At 45.3% G+C, this 19,262-nt stretch overlaps 2 protein-coding genes across 2 annotated transcripts in view; both read right to left on the reverse strand.

Annotated features, from left to right (window-relative positions):
• LOC308161513 (inosine-uridine preferring nucleoside hydrolase) overlaps positions 1–19,262 on the reverse strand; it is a 101,862-nt gene that overhangs the window by 29,026 nt on the left and 53,574 nt on the right. The gene's annotated exons all lie outside the window — the stretch shown is intronic.
• LOC308162743 (equilibrative nucleoside transporter 1-like) overlaps positions 16,606–19,262 on the reverse strand; it is a gene marked incomplete at both ends in the record, with an annotated part of 6,019 nt that continues 3,362 nt past the window's right edge. The window contains 4 exons of the mRNA XM_080536885.1: positions 16,606–16,717; positions 16,821–17,020; positions 17,346–17,431; positions 18,964–19,072. Of these exons, the coding sequence (XP_080393011.1) occupies positions 16,606–16,717; positions 16,821–17,020; positions 17,346–17,431; positions 18,964–19,072 (507 nt within the window). The remainder of the gene's footprint in view (positions 16,718–16,820; positions 17,021–17,345; positions 17,432–18,963; positions 19,073–19,262) is intronic.

Here is a 19,262-nt window from a genome sequence, read left to right on the forward strand (position 1 = left end):
TTTCAAATCCAAACTGTCCCATTATTTATGCAAGGGCACTATATAAGGAGACTGGGAAATTAGGTTTCTGTTGTTTCTGTTTATGAAGTTGACTACAAACCCTACTGAATTAATAAGCATCCTTGATTGTGTGCCAATTGTCAAATCGACCATTGAACATAAAACTGCATGGAAAATGTAGAATCTTGAATCGGAAATACAGGACAGTTTGATAGATTTGTGCTATTTACTGTCATTCTGTGACATTCTGTGATGGCAGACGACAGTCATAGGGTTAACTATGACTATAATGCCCACTGTACAAAGGAGGGTACTGTATTAAATGTTATCTAATGTATTTAATGCTATAAATCTCATTATATAGGCAGTGGGACTGGCACTGTTCAATGCTGAATATGGAATGTTGGAAGTGGACCAGATGTCCCATCTGAACCCTGGTAAAAGAGATTGGGATTTAAGGATGACCCCAGAGGCCAACGCAGATGTGTATTTTTGGCCCAAAGCTGTTCAGCAAACTGTCCAGAGACCAAACGACAGGGAGGGGAGGAAAAGAGAGATAAATCCAAACCCAGATTGACCCATCTGATATCGCTTGTGCCTTCATACTCTCGCCTCTAAAAGGAGACCCTGAGGCTGGGCTTGAAACCATGAGAAACCCCAGTACACCATAGGCTTTATATCATTTATGATGATCATTTATGATATAAAGGGGGGGTTGACCAAACTGCTTTATCACATCCCAAAGATCATAGCTGCAAAAGTTCTGGGTGGCAGACGCATAGTCATGTAAATACTGAGCACTTGTATTTCCTGCTCAGCTAGATGAGAGTACATTTCAATTTGACACACCTGTAGAAGTGAAGTCATAACACTCTGCAGATGAGGTGGGAAATGGTGTGGTAAAGAGAAGCCTTGATGACGCCCTGGGGCAGTGAACTTTATGCTCAGCCCAGAGTTTCAGGTTATTAACGGTTCGGAGCTCAGGGCTTTTCCCAAGTGCTTAAGACACGCACCGGCACACACACACACCTACACGCACACACACGCACACACACACACACACACACACACACACACACACACACACACACACACACACACACACACACACACATACACATTCTTCCTATCTTATCCCACTATTCTATGTTGTATCACAAAATTACCGTACTTGATCATTTCTCTCTCTTTTTGTCTCTTTCACACACAAACACACAACTCTATTTCTCTGTTTTTCAAAGACACACCCCTTGCTGTGGTTGGCCCGGCCCAGTGTATTGGGATAGTGGTGGAGGTAGTGCGTCAATGATTCCATCAGCTATGCTCCCTGTCCTCTTTCCAGCTGCAGCTTTATTTTTTTTCTCTTCTCATTTCTGGGCCTAAAATCAGGTTAGCGTTTCCTAAGGAGCTTAGCGCAGTGGGCCATAGTGTGCTACTAATGTAATAGATTCTGTGTCTGCTCTCTCTCTCTCGTTGTCTTCCCCTCTCTCTCTCTCTCTCTCTCTCTCTCTCTCTCTCTCTCTCTCTCTCTCTGTCTCTCTCTGTCTCTCTCTCTCTCTCTCTCTCTCTCTCTCTCTCTCTCTCTCTCTCTCTCTCTCTCTCTCTCTCTCTCTCCCTACCTTCTCTCTCACTCGCTCTCACTACTTCACTCCCTCCGGTCTGCTCTCCTTTCACTCTCGGCATATACTTATCCCAGAATACCTCCTTCTGTCTTCCTTAGTCTGTCCTTATATTCTCTTGCTCTCATTCTCTCCTCCCTCTCCCTCCCTCCATCTACAGATGTGGAGGACAGACATCTGAGCGTTTAAAGGAAGGGTGACGCCTCTGCCCTAACCAACACAACAGAGTGACAGAGGAGGGAGAGAGGACAGAAGGACTAGTAGGTGAGAAGGAGAGTTACCTAGAGGTGTTTGGTAAGTACCGGTAAACACATTCATGTTACAGTGCCTGACTCCCAGGGGACTTCCTATTTTGCAACATAGTTTTTTTTTTTTCTCAAGGATAGATACCTTTAAAAATGCAGTCGCAAAGCACCGTTCTTTGATAATGTTCTTGTAAACTGTGTGTGTGTGTGTGTGTGTGTGTGTGTGTGTGTCTGTCTGTGTCTGGCTGTGTGTGTGTGTGTGTGTGTGTGTGTGTGTATGAGTGTGTGTGAGGGAGAGTGTGAACACTGTTTTACAATGTCTGTCCAATGTCTACACGTCTGTTTTATTTGTCTGTCACAGAGTTCACAGTATGTTCAGTTTATGTGTGTATTGTAAACTATGTTATGTTAAATGCATGTGTGCATTGTATGTGTGTATATTTTGTGCATACGGCATTTCGGCATTTCAGCTTTTTTTGCGGCCCTAACATGGGACGTTTGTGAATAATCTGTTGTTGTGGGTTACGGCACTGTGAAATCTTAAGGTTTCTAAGGATCTCTTAGCAATGTCAATAATCCAGGGGATTATCTCCTGTTTCAGTTGGTGCTTTCGTTTGGGGCCTCAACTTTGGAACTGCCCGTTTATTTTCGACTCAGGGCCATTCTGGTAGCTGTAGCTGTAGTTCCACCGATGTGGTTAAACTCACTTTGCACTGTGTGTGTGACAACAGGCCAGCTGAGAGGAGAGGAGAGGCCTGGACTTGGCACGTTGCTCCACAGCCTAATGCTCCCTAGTTTATCTTTGTCTGTCGATGAGCCCCCAGACACTGGGCCAGACTCTGATGACAACAGAGATTGTTTGCAACCTGGGGTGGCTGGTTCATCACCCAGGTGGCTTTGTGTGCAGTGCGTGCGTGCCGTGCGTGCATACGTGTCCTAGATTTGTTTTTTTGCACACCCCAGACAAACCGGCAGTATGTATCAACAGAAAAGGCATCCTGTTTTTTTATGTTAGTTTGTTTACTCTGTATTTAAGTTTATGTTCAAGTTTATTGATTTTTACAGTGCAGAATCACACCGAGGTGTCTCGGTGCACTTTACATCAAAAGAAAAAGCAAAATACATCACAGCAAAAGCAGCACAACACATAAACAAATAAAAAGAACATGCAATAGACAAGGACATCAATACATTAAATAAAAAGACGAAGACATCATAAAACGATTTTTTTTAAAAAGGAGCATACAAGATCAATAATAATGAAAAGTTCAAAAATCATGAAAAAAGTAAAATTATAATAAAAGTAAAAGTGAGAATAAGGGGTAAACAACTAAACTAAATTGAGGTCACACTGAAGGAGCTGCATCTGATTGAAGCCACCGCCGCACAACACTGAGATCAGCTAGGGAGGGCATCGTTTTGTGTAAAGAGGTGAGTTTTGAGTCTGGTTTTAAACATATTAATAGATGTAGCAGTCTTCACATGAAGTGGCAGCTGGTGGTTGGGAAGGGGGCACGGTAAGAAAAGGCCCTACAATATTTGTTTGTCAGTTTGTCCATCTCCAGTGTTGATAGACACTGACATATTAAGGACAACACAAAAGGCACCATCAAGAGGGCACAACAGCGGCTATACACCCTGAGATGCCTCAGGAAAGAACACAACAAGCAGGAGATACTGGTGGCCTTCTACCACGGCGCAGTGGAGAGCATCCTCACCTACGGCATCTGCAACTGGTTCCACAGCTGCACAACAGCGGAGAGAAACGCGCTACAGAGAGTCGTGAGAACAGCACAGAAGATCACCGGCGCCCCCCTCCCCTCTCTGGAGGAGCTGTACAACACACGCTGTCTCAGGAGGGCCTCCAAGATCTCCAGGGACCCGACCCACCCTGGGCACGTACACTTTATCAGGCTGCCCTCGAATAGGAGGTACAGGACCCCGGCCGCTAAGACAAACAGACTGAAGGACTGCTTCTACCACAGGGCCGTCAAGGCCCTGAACACAGAAAAGGCCTAAGTTCTGGGCCCAGGACAGTCCGGACGGATTGTATGGCAGCTAGTGCTGAGGCACAAACATGTACATTTTCAAGCCTGCAAACTGTGACACTTTAAAATAACGTGAAAAAATACTTTTGTGCAATATGACAACCCTAGTTGACTATCTGTGCAGTATAGTACAGTGGATTGTGTACATAGCCTTTATTGATGTAAACCAGCTCCTTACCTTCTTGTGATTTTATGCTTTTATGCTTTCTCTAAAAAGTTTTTTTTTTTTTTTTCCCTTTCCTAACACCAGGGGAGCCACCCTTCCTAAATTTCGTTGTTTGGTACCTGTACTGTAGCAATGACAAATAAAGTCCATTCCATTCCATTATGTTCAGCTGACTCAGAGTACCACAAACCTAGAGTATACTCTTAAACAGACTCGGTAGGTTTTCCAATGCCTCATGTCTTTTACTGAGATCTGTATCGACCATAAGAAGTTATAAACAGTGAGTCCACCCAGTTGGTTAAGGAGAAGGTCACTACGCCTTTGGGGATAGGAGCAGGTGAAGGTGAAAGTCTACACCACAGATGATAATGCCAATAAACCTTTGATCTCACGTGGGGTGTGTGAGCTAGTCAGATGTGTTCAGTGCAGAACCGTGCAGGTGCTCATGCGTGATCAGAGAGTCGGAACATTCACTGATCACATGTCAGAAAGGTCTATTTTGAATGTTACAGCAGCGTCAATATCTCTCTTTGTCTGGGTGCTGTCTTCTCACTATCTCTGTCTCTCTCTGTCTCTCTCTCTCTCTCTCTCTCTCTCTCTCTCTCTCTCTCTCTCTCTCTCTCTCTCTCTCTCTCTCTCTCTCTCTCTCTCTCCTCCGTTTTCTCCTGAAGTCTTTGAAAGGAGTGATGGAGACTTCCACAGGGGATACAAATGACAGCTCTGAGGATCTTCCACGTGAGGCTCAGAAGCATAATGGCGGTGGGGCTGCTCAGTAATCGCTTATTTATTGATTCATTGTTTATTTATTATTCGTATTCAGAAAATCTTATTGGTGTGTTGCTGGGCAATTCAATATAGGGACAGATACAAACACATTGGCACATGGATAGAGTATATCTATGTCTGTGACAGTACAGACCTGTATTACAGTGAGTTAAGGGCTCTGCACACAGCGTGCGATTTCTGTTGCGCGTCAACATTCCATTTTGAAGTTTGAATGGAAGTCTATGAGAACATCGCATTTCAACACACACGGCCCCGATTTTAATCGCACGGCGAAAATTCGATTCCATTCATTTTGAATGGGAAAAAGCACAAATTTGACAGTGCGACAAAACTCGCACGCCGTGTGCTTTTTGTCCCATTCAAAATGAATGGAATCTAATTTTCGCCGTGCGATTAAAATCGGGGCCGTGTGTGTTGAAATGCGATGTTCTTATATACTTCCATTCAAACTTCAAAATGGAATGTTGACGCGCAACAGAAATCGCACGCTGTGTGCAGAGCCCTTTAGAGTGTATTTGTATTAGTGTGAGGTATCTGTAGCTGGGCTTTCATAATGAATGTCTATCACTCTCTAGCACTGTTATCATATGAGTTTAGCTGTGTATAGTGTAGCTGTGCCCTCGACAGTATAGACCTGTATCAATGTGTTAGAAAGGTGCATAGACCTGTGGATCTATTATATCTGTATCTGTGCTCTCGTAACCAAGAGCTGTCTCTCTCAGGGAAGAGGAAGTCCAGGCTGAAGACCTTGAAGACGCGCCTGTTTGGGAAGAAGAAGAGGGAAGATGGGATGGCAGGGACCAAACTCAGCCAGTCTGCCAGTGATGTCACTGAGGGAGACAGGCTGGGATCAGATGAGGATTTGGGGTATGTGTGTGTTTGTGGTATTTGTGTATGTGTGTTCATCCAGTTACTAGCACAGTTTTTTTTTTGCAGCTGAGACTGTGCAAATGCGTACTGTGCAAATGCTTGATGATACTAAATCTATCTTTATTCCCATTCTCTCTTCTCCTTTCCTTCTACATCATCATCCTCCTCTTTTCTTTTCTTTTCTTTCCTGCCTCTGATCTCATTCCGTTCCTGTGTTTTTTAGTAGTTCCCAAGGGATGCTGGGGTCACGAGCATTGTCACATGACAGTATATTCCAGGCGGAACAAGACCTGACGAGTCTCGAGCCACCAAGGGTTCTGTCCCAGGAGAACGTTCAAGGCAAGATCAAAGAACTCCAGGTGAGCCGGCATTCCATGTAGAACCCTAGAGCTAGAACCTTGCACAGAACAGTTACCCAGCTTTCCAAAACCTAAAACATACCTAAAACATTCCTACCAATTACCTAAGTTCTAAGAGGCTGTCAGTGCAAGGTGTTGATATGGAATTGGGCATACCTGGTCATGTGTCTGACTGTGCAAGAGATATTTAGCCATGTTTGATGACCATAGAAACTTATTCATTACCATCTTCAGTTTTTTTTCTTTTTTTCATTACAATCTTTGGTCTTTGAGCCTCATCAAGGTGTTTCTTTGTTTTTCATTGGACAGATGAAGCTCCAGCAGCAGAAGATGAATTTGGGTCTGCCCCCTCTGGTTCAGCCAATCAAAGGTCCAGCGGACCTGGGAGGCAGCTCAAAGGATGATGGCCTGCCCCACAGCCCTCCTGAGATCTCCCAGGGCGACGCCCCACCTCAGGAAGCATCTTCCCAGGTCACCTCACCACCATCCATTCCAGCCTCCAACCTGACAATTCTCACTGATGTAACCATTCCACACTGTCCTCTACCTCTTTAACGGCATTCATTATTTGGATCATTTGCCTGTTTACGTTTGTCTGTGACAGTGCAGTGTATCAGTTGACTCCATCTCTCTCTCTCTCTCTCTCTCTCTCTCTCTCTCTCTCTCTCTCTCTCTCTCTCTCTCTCTCTCAGTAGGTCTACAGCAGTGGTTCTCAAACCTCTCCTCGGGGACCCCCAGCCGCTCCACATATTTAATCTGTTCCACCACCAGCACACCTGATTCAATTATGCAATTATGATTTGTACTTGATTAGTTGAATCAGGTGTGCTGGTGGTGGAACAGATCAAATATGTGGAGCGGCGGTCCCTGAGGAGAGGTTTGAGGACCACTGGTCTACAGTATATGTACATGATCTCTGTGTGTGTATACCAGGGGAGGCTGGTGGAGGTAGAAATCAGAGGATGGGCTCATTGTAATGCATGGAATGGAATGAGGAGTGGTATCAAATGTGTTTGATGCCCGTTCCATGCATTACAATGAGCCCATCCTCTGATTTCTACAGGAAGTTAGGAGGAAGAGCAGGTAATACTTCACAGTGTTAGTATCACATTATGTGTTTGTACATATGCCTTTGATTTTTATCCGGTGTTTTATTTATTTTTCTCAGGCCTCTTCCCAGCCGTCATCCCGCCCTCTATCTCCCTCTGCAACCCTATCTGTCCCCTCACCTACACTCACTGCTCCTGACTTAGACTTCAGCACTCCAGCCCAGTTCACCCCCGTCCTGGATAACTCGGCAGCTCGCTACCGCATGTCCATCAAACCCAGGAACCAGAGGGCCGGTGTCAAGGCTAGGAGGTTGACCACGGTGAGTCCTATCTGGGCATCCCAAGACCACCATGAGGCCCCCTGCCTCTGGAGGAACACACTTAAAGTATGGCCCAGGATAGATACCATTCCTCATAACATCCCATGCATTACACACATGTTTGATGCGATTCCTTATTCCGTTCCATGCATTACAATGAGGCATCCTCTGATTTCTACCTCCACCAACCTCCACTTCTATACAATCTCTGCTCTTCTACCATCTCTCACTTAAACATATACAGCTGCAGGAGGTAAAAGTTGGCATGGGATAGGATTCATGTTAGATCTAATCTTCTAACTACCTCCAGATACACTTCTGTTCTCTGATCTCTACCTGTCTTCTATTTTAAGATTGACTCCAGGCCACGCTCAGAAAGCCTCAATAACATTGACTGCCCTCTGTCTGAAAAGGAGGAAGAGGAGGAGGAAGAGGAGGGGTTCGCCAGCGCCAAGGAGATGAACCGCTTGCGCTCCCACTCCACCCAGGTCCTAGGGGCAGGGGTTGAGGGGGCCTTAAAAACCTCCAGGTCTTCCCCCACCTGCCCCCGTGGCCCCTCCCAACAAGAGCAGACACCTAAGGTACCTGAGGAGGTCATGTTAAACAAACAGCAGCAGTCATCCTTTACTCCACCATTGCAAGACCTGGGAGAGAGGAGAGAGGATATCAGACATACCCCACAAGATCTACATACAGCCCATAACCCTGAGGGGAATCCCGAAGATGACTCACCTAACCTAACATCGGAAGTGGCTGTAGGGCCACTTGATGGCCAGGAGGACCTAGCTCAGGCAAGGACAGAGTCCACTGGAGGACTGCAGAGACCAGCCCCAGGCTCTGGCTCTTTCCGAAAGTTTATAAAATCTGTCAAGGACCTGGAACAGAAGAGACCCAGGTCGGGGAGCTTCATGGAGGTGGTGGAACAGGCAGGGGTGGGGCTGAAGATGGAAGTTGAAGCAGGAGGGACAGAGGTGAAGATGACCTCCTCAAACCAGGGGCAGGAGGAGGAGGCCAAACTGAAAGAACAGCTTCCTGACTCACAGTCTGAAGGGGGCATCCCTACAGAGTCCACTGGAGGACTGCACAGACCAACTTCAGGCTCTGGCTCTTTCCGCAAATTTATCAAATCCGTCAAGGAAAAGAGACCCAGGTCAGGGAGCTTCATGGAGGTGGTGGAACAGGCTGGGGTGGGGCTGAAGATGGAGGTTGAAGCAGGAGGGACAAAGGTGAAGATGACCTCCTCAAACCAGGAGCAGGAGGAGGAGGAGGAGGAGGCCAAGCTGAAAGAACAGCTTCCTGACTCACAGTCTGAAGGGGGCATCCCTACAGAGTCCACTGGAGGACTGCAGAGACCAGCGCCAGGCTCTGGCTCTTTCCGAAAGTTTATAAAATCTGTCAAGGACCTGGAACAGAAGAGACCCAGGTCGGGGAGCTTCATGGAGGTGGTGGAACAGGCAGGGGTGGGGCTGAAAATGGAGGATGGGGCAGGAGGGATGGATGTGAAGATGACCTCCTCAAACCAAAGCCAGGAGGGACAGGAACAGCAGGAAGAGGCCAAACTGAAAGAACAGCTTCCTGACTCACAGTCTGAAGGGGGCATCCCTACAGAGTCCACTGGAGGACTGCAGAGACCAGCGCCAGGCTCTGGCTCTTTCCGAAAGTTTATAAAATCTGTCAAGGACCTGGAACAGAAGAGACCCAGGTCGGGGAGCTTCATGGAGGTGGTGGAACAGGCTGGGGTGGGGCTGAAGATGGAGGATGGGGCAGGAGGGATGGATGTGAAGATGACCTCCTCAAACGACGGGCAGGAGGAGGAGGAGGAGGCCAAGCTGAAAGAACAGCTTCCTGACTCACAGTCAGAGGGGGGCATCCCTACAGAGTCCACTGGAGGACTGCAGAGACCAACTTCAGGCTCTGGCTCTTTCCGCTCCTTTTTTATGAAATCTGTCAAGGACCTGGAAAAGAGGAGACCCAGATCGGGGAGCTTCATGGGGGTGGTAGAACAGGCTGGGGTGGGGCTGAAGAAGGAGGTTGGGGCAGGAGGGACAGAGGTGAAGATGACCTCCTCAAACACCAGCCAGAAGAGGCATGAGCAGCGGAAGGAGACCAAACTGAAAGCACAGCCCGAAGGGGGCATCCAGACAGTTGGAACGGCCAAGCAACACAAAGTCCCAACACAAAGGGACACCCCCGAACATGAAGAATCTGAATCTTCTCCTAATTTGTCGGCCAGGGATATGGGGGCAAGGGCCTTGGAAGGGGAGGAGGATGAGGAGGAAGAGAAGAGTGCATTTGGTGTGAAGCTCCGCTCCACCTCTCTTTCACTGAAGTACCGGTCGGATTCGGCCGTTACCCAATCAGATGTCAACGATAAGAGGCACAGTGCAGAAGTGGGCAGGTCCTTCAGAAAAGCAGGTGAGCCTCATTCTCTGAAACACATAGGTTTGATATACCCAGAGGCATTCAAAAATATTAACTTCCCACAGAATAATGACATCCATCCCACCATGTTTAGGAGAATAGATATTTCAAACCCTGTTGGTGTCTAAATTATGTCTAGTTCAACCAGTCTTACAGTCAACCATAAAACTCTTTATCTCTGGAATATGTGATTTCCCCCACTGTAACAAGTTAAAAATGTACTTAAAAATTATGACAAAAGACCATTTGTCAGTTGCATTAGGAATCCACGATATTCTTTAATTCTAGTGTCTCCTTGGTTACCATCCCTGATAACACAGAAATATCAGGGCTGGTAACGTAGAAAGGAGGCTACACTAGAATAACAGATAACACATGAATAATAAAGATGATTACTGATTCCTCTGAAAGAAATGTGTGCTTTAAGGTTCCATCTTGTATTTTTCTTACATAACTGCTGAGTGAGTCTAACCCTGTCTGTATTGTCCTCTAGATACAGGAACACCAGCCCAGTCTCCTCCATTTACCCTTAAAGATATTCAGCCCACTCCCTCAGCCACTAATGAGGCCCAAACTATCCCTGCATTGCCTATGAAGGGCCAAGCTACTTCCTCAGCCCCTCCGGAAGCACAGATTCCTCTCTCAACCCCTCAGGACCATCCTGCTGAGGTGTCCTGGATGAGCCTGGCCATGTTGAAAACCAGGAACCTCCAGCAGCTCTTCACCAACAGGCTGCCCAGAGAGTTCACTGGCACGCAGACTGCATCTCAACCACAGGCACAGACCACAACACAAGCACAGACCACAACACAAGCACAGACCACAACACAAGCACAGACCACAACACAAGTACAGACCACAAGACAAGTACAGACCACAAGACAAGCACAGACCACAACACAAGCACAGACCACAACACAAGTACAGACCACAAGACAAGCACAGACCACAACACAAGCACAGACCACAACACAAGTACAGACCACAACACAAGTACAGACCACAAGACAAGCACAGACCACAACACAAGCACAGACCACAACACAAGTACAGACCACAAGACAAGCACAGACCACAACACAAGCACAGACAGCAACACAAGCACAGACAGCAACACTTCCAACAGCAACACAGTCTGCAACGGCTAAACAACTACTGACCCAGAACACAGCTGAACAACCTGCACAGATGGCAACCCAACCACAGATATCAGTGCAACCATCAACACCGACCAGGAGACCACCAGCAACACAGACCACTAGACCACCAGCAACACAGACCACAAGTCAAATGCAGACCACTAAACTACCTCAGACACAGAACGCAACACAACCATTGACACAGACAGCCAAACCACCAGCAAAACAGTCTTATAAAGCTGACACTCAACAGCTTGCACAACCAATCAAATCTCAACCACTAGTACAAACTACTCCACGTTCTGAGTCTCAGTTAATGACACAGCCCAGTTTACGGGCCACCCAGACCACTTTATGGTCCTCTCCGCAGTCACAACCTCAAGGTCTCCACCCAACTGCACAGCCCAAACCCACAACCCCAACCCTGACCTCAGTCTCAGGCCCAACCTCCAGCTCCAGCCCCATCCCAGCCCCGTCCCGAGCCTCTGCCTCAGTTCCAGCCTCGGCCCCAGGGAGAGGAGAGAGAGCTCTGCCAGAGTCTGCCAGGGCAGGGGGGAGGGCAGCCTTTCTGGAGAAACGGACACAACCTGCTGGAAGCAAGGTAACTCCCTCTCTCTCACATGGCACTGATAACAGAGAGACTGTAGCCTTTCTAAAAGACTCACCAGAGTAACAGTTCACAGTTAAAAACTACTGTTAAGTTGTGGTCCGGGTGGAACCTTTTTCAAATAATTGGTATATGTAGTGCATATATACAGTAGTGCAGCAAATCACTGTACATACACGATAGTGTTGATACAATTCAGGATTGAGGAAGTAGCCTGGTATTCTGATGGTATTGACCTTTGTAACAGTAGTTAACTAACCTCCATCTTTTCTTGCACGACCATATGGTCATAATGACCCTCAGTTGTCCACCCCCTCTCACTCTCCACCCCACGCAGGTGGAGCTGAGGAAAACCCAGCCAGGTACATGCCCCACTGATGAGTTCACAGTCACACCCAAAACTACACCCGCTAACAGGGACTCAAAACCTGAGGGAAAGCTAGGAGCAAACATGCCAGGTGCGGAGACTCACATGGACATGTGTTTGTGTGTGTGTGTGTGTGTAGATAATGTTTACTGTAGTGATCATAATATGGATTGAATGGCAGTGCATTGTTGTATCTGCATGACTTATTATAACAGTCACCTGTCTCTGGTCTCCCTCTCTCAGAATCGAGCCCAACCAAAGTCCCAGGGAGGCTTGCCGGCCGAGAGGACAAATGGCGGAAGAACATGCCATCCTCATCACCCTCATCATCACCATCTTCATCACCTCAGCAGTCCCTCTCAGACAGTGGTCAGCCATCTTGGATGGATTTGGCCAAGAGGAAATCAATGGCCTGGAGTGACAAGAGCATGGACTGACAGAGCAAAAAAGGAAAGAGAAAGGAGAGAGAAAGAGAGAAAGGGAGGAAGAGAGATAGAGAGATGGAAAGAGACCACAATCCAGGAGTGATGGGAATGAAGTACACCTGGAACTCAGCTATATTGGTTGTTACTCAAATGCACAGAAATGTTGAGACATGCTGTTGTTTGTGAAAGCATGTATGGGTATTGAAGCGAAGATGTATATTTTTCCCAGAGTATTTGTATGTTTTCTGTTTCTCAGGCTCAAAAACAATAATAGATATTTATGAATTCAATCATTGTTGATGTGTGTGATAAAATGTTTCAGTGTTATTTTAGCCTTTTGGCTCTAATTGTTTATGATGAATTTAACATATTTGCAATCCTCATTTGTGGGTGTATTTGATATATAATGTGTTATTATCTCTCAGTAAAAATAAAAAAATATGTAATATATGTTTATGAATTCAATAAATGTTGAATAAATGTTGTACCTATGTGATAAAATGTTTCAGTGTTATTTTAGCCATTGTCTCTAATTGTGTATGATGGGCAAAGTAAATGTTTTCTGTTATAAGTCAGTGTGCCATTATTACTGTCTACACAAACAGAGTATCATTTTTGTTTCAGAATAGTTACAAATTACACTCACCAAACACGTTATTACTAATACTAGACCAGGGCTGCCAAGTTTCACCAAAAGTTTGGAGTGAGATTTTTTAGCGGTGGAGCGACCCAAAACTGTACACGTTTTGGCAGTGGCGGCCCCTCTCTCCCACCCAATTATTTGTACTAGTTTCCTGCAATTGTACATGTTGTTCATAATAAACCAGCACAAGAAATTAAAATAATTTACATTTTATAAAAGAAGACAAAAATTCAGACAATATATCATATTTATGAATGTTAATAAACAAATACAGTAGCCTACAGACTCTAAAAGAAAATTGGGCTCCATCAACAGGACTCATGGTCAGCAGCAGAAAGACCCTTGGTCATCATCTTATATACAGTGCATTGCTCATAGATGGCTATCATGTTATACAGTACACATTTTTTTGAGGGACCCCCAATTGTTGTATTTGTACTGTAAATTGTAATTATTATTATTATTAATGTACCTGGTTATGTTACAGTAGAGAAACAAAAAACAGTTACCAAAACTGAGTATTTACTAGCTAAGATTGGCAAAAGATTGGCGTGGTGCAACCGAAATTAGTAAACAACTAGTTTGAAACTAGCTAGTAACAACTAGGGGTTTAGTAACTACTAAATGCCTGCATTTAGTAATGACTTACGCCAAATTGGTGCAACCCAGTCCAGTAGGCTACCAGATACGATGTTGTAACGTATGCACATATTTTGCACATATTCACACTTTTATTAAAGACCCAAAAGTATGCACATATTTTGCACTTTTATTAAAGACCCAAACCCATTAGTAGGGAACCTCTCCTCTCTTTTCTGAGTCTTTTTTTTTTTTTTTCAAACACGGTGTAAATGTGCTAACCCAAACCCTAAACACATTAAAGTAGGGAACTTTGGATTTCTTCTTCTCCTCTCTTTTCTGAGTCTTTTTCCATTTTTTTCAAACACAGAATAAATGTGGGGATGTCGGCGCCATCTTGGATCACGTCAGCACGTTCACTGATGAGGAGGAGTGTGTGAAGCATTGATTGTAACCAATGATAAGCCACTTCTCCACAGTCACTCAGAGCTGAGTCCCATGAACCCTCAATTGGCAAGCATATATGAACCGAGCAGGACATAGTGTGTACCATTTTGACAATACTGTGACACAGAAATTGAAGGTCAGCATCGTGGAAGAGGGGCGAGGATGCGGGGAGGAAGGGTAAGGGGACAAAACAGGGGAAGAGGAAGAAGAGGCCAAGTACATAGGCAGATTCCTGATGAAATTAGGGCAATTGTGGACCATGTTGTCAATCACGGCCTCACAATGGCTGAGGCTGGCCGAAGGGTGCAGCCAAATGTTGGGAGAACCACTGTAAATTCAATTATTCAAGCATTTTGTCAGGAGAACAGGTGTGTATATTGGACAGTAATTCAGCACTAAATCTGCACTGCACTACTGTCATTGTGTCATACATGAAGCTTACAGTGGGACAAGAACTTGTCACTTTTTACATTTTACATTTAGACTTACAGCTTTACTGCAGCACAGATTTACTGTACTGTAGTGTAAAGTAGTGTTACAGTAAAGATTTGCCATATTTACAGTATGATAATGTACTGCAGCATTTTACAAGTGGGAAGCACTGTTATTGTACACTACAGTAATATGGGTTAAAGCAGTATATCTCATGTTTACTGTACATTACTGTCATTTTACTCTGCACCACATAGACAAGACAAGGCAAGACAACCTTGCAGAGGTGGAAAAGGGCCCCTTTTTACTCCACAACAAGAGGAAGCCATTTGTGCAATGGTGATTGCAAACAATGCCATAAGGTTGAGAGAGATACAAAGCGCTGTTATAGAGGATGACAATATCTTTGGGAATATTGAATCTGTTTCAATCGCTACAATTGACAGAGTGCTCAGGAGAAATGAAATGTGCATGAAACAATTGTACAATGTGCCATTTGAACGGAACAGCGACAGAGTGAAGGAGATCCGTCACCAGTATGTACAGGTAAAACATTTATGTGTTCTATGCATACTCTAATGTCCAGTACTGTAAACTGGTTACTTTGTGTAGTGCCATGCAGTACACTTACATGACAATTCATACTGTACAATATGTTGTCCAAAATGCATTATGTTACACAGGAAAAGTTTTAATAGTTTTTTTCTCTCTCTCTATTCTGGGATAAAGCATGTACTGGAGGTGGAGGCCAGGGAACCGCTGCACACATGCATATACGTTGATGAGGTGAGTTTCAATCTGGCAAAAGGTAGAAGGCGTGGAAGAAATCGCATTGGACAGAGAGCAACCATTGATGTCCCAGGCCAACGAGGAGGGAATATTACAATGTGTGCAGCCATCTCAGAAAACGGCGTCCTCACCCATATACCCTGTCTTGGTCCATACAACACACAACATCTGCTGACTTTTTTAGACATTCTTTACAGGGACATAATCCCTGAGAATGAGAGGGGTCTAAATGGAGACCATCTGAACAAGTATGTTGTTGGGATAATGTGCGTTTTCACCACTCAGATCTGGTCAGACAGTGGTTTGCAGCACATGAAAGGATGCTGGTGGAATATATCTCCCTCCCTACTCCCCATTCCTGAATCCTATAGAGGTGTTTTTCTCTGCCTGGAGGTGGAAGGTATATGACCGGCATCCACATACCCAAATGGCCTTGCTAGCGGCCATGGATGCAGCATGTGATGACATCACAGCACAGCCCTGCAGAGGGTGGATTCGCCACTCAAGGAGATACTTTCCTCACTGCATTGTCAGGGATGATATTCACTGTGATGTCGATGAAAATATTTGGCCAGACAGACAGGAACGTCTGGATGTGAATGAATGATTTACAGTACTGTGCATGTTGTATGTTCCAATTCAGTTCCAATATGTACTGCAATATTGTTTACAGTTGTGCACAGCTCTACCCAAAGGGTATTTCTTATGTTTGTGGTAAATAAGTTTGTATTTTTCTTTTGCACAATGCTGTGAACAAATTAGAATTGCAAAGAGCATATGCAGTAAAAATGTGAAACATAACTATTCAGTGTCTTGTACTCATTTACCTCACTAAATACAGTAATGTGTAACCCACTGTAGATTTCAAATGGCTGTGCAAATAGTGTATAGTACTGTCTTGAGCATTTTCAGGTAGTGTCACCAAGATCTGACTTTTTTGCATTGGAAAACACTTACAGAGTGAACTGTCATAATGAAAACATGACAAAGCCATTTGACTATCTTGTTCATAAACAATGGTGTCAGGACTTTTCATTTTGATGACACTGACACTTTCATTGACATGAATACTTGCTTTTGAGGAATGAACTATCCATTTTGAGCAAGTGACACGCTTTTGCAGGTTAACACCTAGGTTTTGCAGTTTGTACTAATTGTTCTGAGAAATGCACTAACTGTTGTGCAAATGTTAATAGTGATGTGAGAAATGCACCAAAGCGACTGAGAAAAACTGTAATACATTTAACAACGTACAGTCTAGACATGCAGACTGATGGAATGGGGGGGGGGGGGCTTAGACCACGGCCCGGAACAGGAAGCAGAGGGCGGCTCCAAACGCCATACCCAGGGACTGGAAGAACGTCATCATGGCGCCGGCTGTCTCTGCTTCATGCGGAGCTACCTTCCTGTAGAGACAGAAGAAGAAGAGGAAGGTTAGCTAACTTCCTGTAGAGACAGAAGAAGAAGAAGAGGGTTAGTGCAGTGAGGTGGTTGTGGGTAGTGTAGTACTTGGGGCCGTAGCACATGCACAGGGAGGCCAGGTAGCCGTTGCTGAGGGCGAAGGGGACCATGAAGCAGATGAACCAGGCGTCGTGCAGGAAGTAGACCGGCAGGAAGCTACGCGGCTGAACGTTGCACAGCATGAAGAGAGGGATGAAGATCACCCTGGCAACCAGCAGCCCTGGCAACAGCATGCTGTCCTGCCCTGGCTGGGAGACACACACACACACACACACACACACACACACACACACACTCAGTGCTCTGATCAGGTTATCAGCCTGGTTATTGATTAACGATCGATGACATCACACACTCTCAGGTCAACACTCCATACGATCTTGCTAAACGGGCACTGTGGTGTGTGTGTGTGTGCGCGTGAGTGCGTTGTGTGCGTGTGTGTGTGTTGTGTGCACGTGTGTGTTGTGTGTGAGTGTGTGTGCGTGCGTGTGTGTGTTGTGTGCGTGTGTGTGCGTGTGTGTTGTGTGTGAGTGTGTGTGTGTGCGTGCGTGTGTGTGTGTGTGTGTGACCTACCCACATACACACAGCGGTGAAGCTCCTGCCCGCCCAGTCACACAGGTTGTACAGCAGGAAACAGGAAACAGGGATGAAGTAGCCCTCTGAGACACACACACACACACACACACACACACACACACACACACACACACATTTAATTAATCAATTATTTCCTGTAGAGAGGTGGAGGTCTTAGGCATGGCAAGTTTATTTGTATAGCACATTTCATACAAAATTAATGGGGCAATTCAGAGCTGCACAGAGCTGCCAACTGTACAAAGACATCAGAGACACGTACTTCCACTGATCACCAACACACAAAAAGACTTGACCAATGTCCTAAATCTGCTGGGTGAAGTACAACAATGTGCAAACACAGCAGACAGATGTAAATAAGTTTAATCATGTATTTATTCTAGTATAATTGTATGTACATTACATGAGAGAGATAAAACATTTAATAAGATAATAGTTAATGGATAAAAAAACAGATAGAAGTGTTAGTGTTTTAATCATAACTGTTGCCGAACATGAAGGTTTTTTAGTTTAGATTGAAGTATTTTTAGGGTTTGGGCCTGTTTGATTTCTTCCAGGAGTTTATTCCAGGAGCACATGGCAGAGTGACTGAAAGCTGCTGCACCGTGTTTTGTTTTCACTCTTGGAATGATTAGCTGATTAGTCTCAACTGACCGTAGGGGCCTTGCTGGAATATAGGGTGGGAGGAGATCTGCTATGTATTTAGGTGGAAGACCAATTCTCTGAGAGACTGGAAGAGGCATAGCGTTAATTACCATAGCTATGCTGACGACACTCAGCTTTATATCTCAGTAACTCCCAACGACTACGAGATGGTCGACCACCTGATAGATTGTATTGCTGATATTAATATATGGATGACACAACATTTCTCATTGGTGAGAAGACTGGGAGAGAGCAATTATCTGCACATTAGCACTAAAGCCCCGATTTTGTCGCACCGCCGAACATTCGATTCTCAATTCTTTGAATTATTTCAATTGGTGTGAATGGAGATTCGAATGTTGTCGTGCGATAAAATCGCATCGCACGCCGTGTGCATTGTCTCATTCAAAACAATGGAATCGAATTCGGCGGTGCGACAAAATTGGGGGCGTGTGCATTGGGTTTAAGAGATTTGGAGGATCAGCTTTTAGCATATATGCTCCTAGATTGTGGGACACCCTACCTGAGAGCCTGAGGTTGTCTAAAACTCAGGAAATGTTTAAGCGAGACCTCAAAACCTACTTATTCAATGTCGCCTTTTGAAACTAAGGGAGACATTGGAGATTATAGAACTAGGATCACTGTGCTATTACACCATACTCGTGCTTGAGATCTTGTGTTGACAGGAAAAAAGGACCTGGGTGCTGATGAGGCACTGTTAGCTGCCAGCAGCACCTAGACCAGTACCAGAACCGGCACCGCCGCTGGGTGCTGGTAGGCAAACTGGTAGTAGTCGCTTTTGCCTGCTTGCGGCTCTGTCAGTATGTAAAGCGCATTGAGTCGCATCTTGTGAGAAATGCGCTATACAAATAAAACTTGATTTGATTTGATTTGGTAGCCGGTGTAGGGATCTCAGGATTGGTGTAATACACACACACACACACGGCCATACCCCAGGTTCCTCCGTTTGCGATGGTGGATTTGACGTCGACAACCACGGAAGGGAAGACTGCCATGGTTACGGTGAAGACGAAGCACACACACGCTGCCATCAGCCAGATCTACACACACACACACACACACACACACACACACACACACACAAGAAGAGGGGGGGGACATGTCAAGTATGTCTATCATCGGGTAGATGGTGAGTGCAAGTTAGTTGGTCTGAGTGGGTGTGTGTGAGTGTGTGCGTGTGTGAGTATGTGTGTGTGTGTGTGTGTGTGTGTGTGTGTGTGTGTGTGGTCT

This window comes from Nansenia antarctica (assembly GCF_963989245.1).
Source record: "Nansenia antarctica genome assembly, chromosome: 7".
Classification (NCBI taxonomy): domain Eukaryota; kingdom Metazoa; phylum Chordata; class Actinopteri; order Argentiniformes; family Microstomatidae; genus Nansenia; species Nansenia antarctica.